The following is a 2,938-nucleotide window of genomic DNA, read 5'->3' on the forward strand; positions in this document are numbered from 1 at the left end:
GCTTGTTTCCACTGAAAGAGATAAAAACAGCCGGATTAGGATGTTTTATCCTAATGATATTTCCCTACCATCTCTCAAATGGCGGTGACTCTTCCAACATTCAATCTGGACAGTCCAAATCAGGAGACCCATTTATGAAGGAACAAAAAATTACACTAATCAAATTATCAAAACCACCTATTGTCAGCAGTTGATCCGACGATTAAAAACAAAATAATCAATACTCCATGTTCAATGGCCAAAATTCAATCGTTAAATCACTAGTTCTGCGTAATTTCAAGGACATGCTACATCAAATGCCGCCCACACAACTTATACGGTCCTGATACTGTTCAAGTATAACACATGACTGTTGAATCACAACCATTTTATAAATGGTGTTAAACTATCACAATAGTCTTTTTAGTCTATATAACACCAAAACACCACCTAGATAGCTAAGCCTCTGAATTGAATTGAATTGAATTGAGAGAGAGAGAGAGAGAGAGAGAGAGAGAGAGAGAGAGAATGGTAGCTTCAAGAGCTACATTTCTCATTCCGTTCACTTTCCTCCTACTCACAATCTCCTCCTCAGTTTCAATCCCGAACCATGAGAACTTCTTCCAATGCATGGCCCACCACTTCCCATCCTCCATCCAAATGCCCCACATCATCTACACTCCAAACACAACTTCCTACGCCTCTCTCTTGAATTCTACCATCCAAAACCTAAGGTTTGTGTCCTCCACCACCCCAAAAGCTCTCCTCATTGTTGCACCCACCCATGCATCTCAAATCCAAGCATCCATCACATGTTGCAAGGACCATGGCCTACAAGTAAGAGTCCTAAGTGGGGGCCATGACTACGAAGGTCTGTCCTACTTATCAATATCTGGACCATTCATCGTTGTCGATCTCATCAATCTCCGTTCAATCACCATCGACGTCGAAGATCGCACCGCATGGGTCCAATCCGGTGCAACAATTGGCGAACTCTACTACGAGATTGCGCAAAAGAGCAGCTCGCATGGCTTTCCGGCAGGGATCTGCCCCACCGTCGGTGTAGGTGGCCACTTCAGTGGAGGTGGGGTCGGGACCATGATGAGGAAATACGGTCTCGCAGCCGATAATGTCGTCGATGCCTACTTGATCGATGCCAATGGACTGATCCATGATCGAAAATCCATGGGTGAGGATCTGTTTTGGGCCATTAGAGGAGGTGGGGCATCAAGCTTTGGTGTAATTCTCTCATGGAAGATCAAGCTGGTGCAGGTCCCACCTACTGTGACTGTTTTCACCATTTCCAAGACCTTGGAACAAGGTGCAACTAAGCTTGTGGAAAGGTGGCAATCCATTGCACATAAATTCAGTGAAGATCTCTTCATCAGAATCATCGTCCAACGAATGGATGGAGTGGGCTCAGGATCAAGGACACTACAAGTCCTATTCAATTCCTTGTTTCTTGGGACAGTGGAAGAACTCCTACCCTTGATGGGAAAGAGCTTTCCTGAATTGGGTTTGGAGAAAAAGGACTGTTTGGCAATGCCTTGGATTGAATCAGTCCTGTATTTTGCAGGACTCCCGCATGGGCCAGGACACTCTATAGATGTCCTACTGGATAGAAGACACCAAGACAAGGCCTCTTTCAAGGCTAAATCTGACTTTGTGGAAAAACCCATATCACAAACTGGGTTGGAAGGTGTTTGGGAGAGGTTGTTAGAAGAGGACATGGTCTTCATGATCATGGACCCTTTGGGTGGTAGGATGAGTGAGATATCAACGGCTGAGATTCCTTTTCCATATAGGAAAGGGTATTTGTACAACATACAGTACATTGTGAAATGGAATGGGAGGGGGGTTAGATTGTCCAAAAAACATATACATTGGATGAGGAGATTGTATAGGTACATGAGTTCTTATGTGAGTAGGACTCCTAGGGGTGCATATCTAAACTATAGGGATCTTGATTTGGGTATGAATAATCTGAAAGGGAATGTTACCTACTCAACGGCTAGGATCTGGGGTAGGAAATATTTTAAGGGTAATTTCAGGAAATTGGCACGTGTGAAAGGTGAGGTGGACCCTAGTAATTTCTTAAGGAATGAGCAAAGCATACCACCCTTGTTTGGAAAGGAAAAGAGAGGAGTTTGATTTAGCTGTGACTGGTGTCTCCTTGGGAAGAACTGTGGTGGACTCTGAGCCACAGCCAGATCCAAGCTCTTCATCAGGTGGGCCACGCTACGTGGATTCCTGAGCTTTAAAATAAGGTCGGTGTGCTGTTTGAGTGGCGAAACACATGTATGAAGGAATGGACGGTTAGATGAAATTGACTAAGGGTCCATATTCAACAGGCAAGTGTAGAGCACATTCAATACAGAGATGTGGCTCACCAGTTTAGAGGTAGGTCATGCTTGATGGGTGGATTGGATCTTGCACGTGTTTTAGGTTGGCATGTGTGGGCGGGTACAAAAACAGAATGTATACTCACCCTAATTCACGTGTGATTTCCCTTGTAAACTACAGAATTCGATTGTAATAGAACTCGAGTTCGCTTTTCCTCTGTCGCGACTCAGGATCCCAGCATGTGTCGCACCAGTGGGCCCCACATGCTGAGATTAAAAGTTGATTTGAACAGTCCATGTTCTCAGTGTTTTCATAGATAATCTATCATCCTAGAATCACTCCTCACTGATGATACTGACCTTCGGTTTTTGGAGTTGAATTTGAGCCACCGAAAATTAATTTCAATGTTTATGTTCATCTACAGAAATAGACGGTTCTGATCATACGACCATCTCAGTATCTGGGCCCACTGAGGTGACACATGATGGGCTACTGAGTCTCATAGTGACAAAACGAATCGAGATTCCCTATATGACTGTCTCGTGATCGCCCTGAGATGGTGCGATGATTTGAACCGTTCATATTATTGGCAATGTCATAAATAACCCAAGGTCCC

General features: G+C 44.2%; 1 protein-coding gene across 1 annotated transcript; it reads left to right on the forward strand.

Moving 5' to 3' along the window:
• The first annotated feature begins 507 nt into the window (after nt 1–507).
• On the forward strand, nt 508–2,146 carry LOC131221982 (berberine bridge enzyme-like 23). The gene has a single exon (XM_058217285.1). It carries the CDS (start codon nt 508–510, stop codon nt 2,128–2,130), a length of 1,623 nt encoding a protein of 540 aa, XP_058073268.1. The 3' UTR covers nt 2,131–2,146.
• The last annotated feature ends 792 nt before the right edge of the window (nt 2,147–2,938 follow it).

The sequence above is a fragment of the Magnolia sinica genome, chromosome 12, assembly GCF_029962835.1.
Source record: "Magnolia sinica isolate HGM2019 chromosome 12, MsV1, whole genome shotgun sequence".
NCBI lineage: Eukaryota > Viridiplantae > Streptophyta > Magnoliopsida > Magnoliales > Magnoliaceae > Magnolia > Magnolia sinica.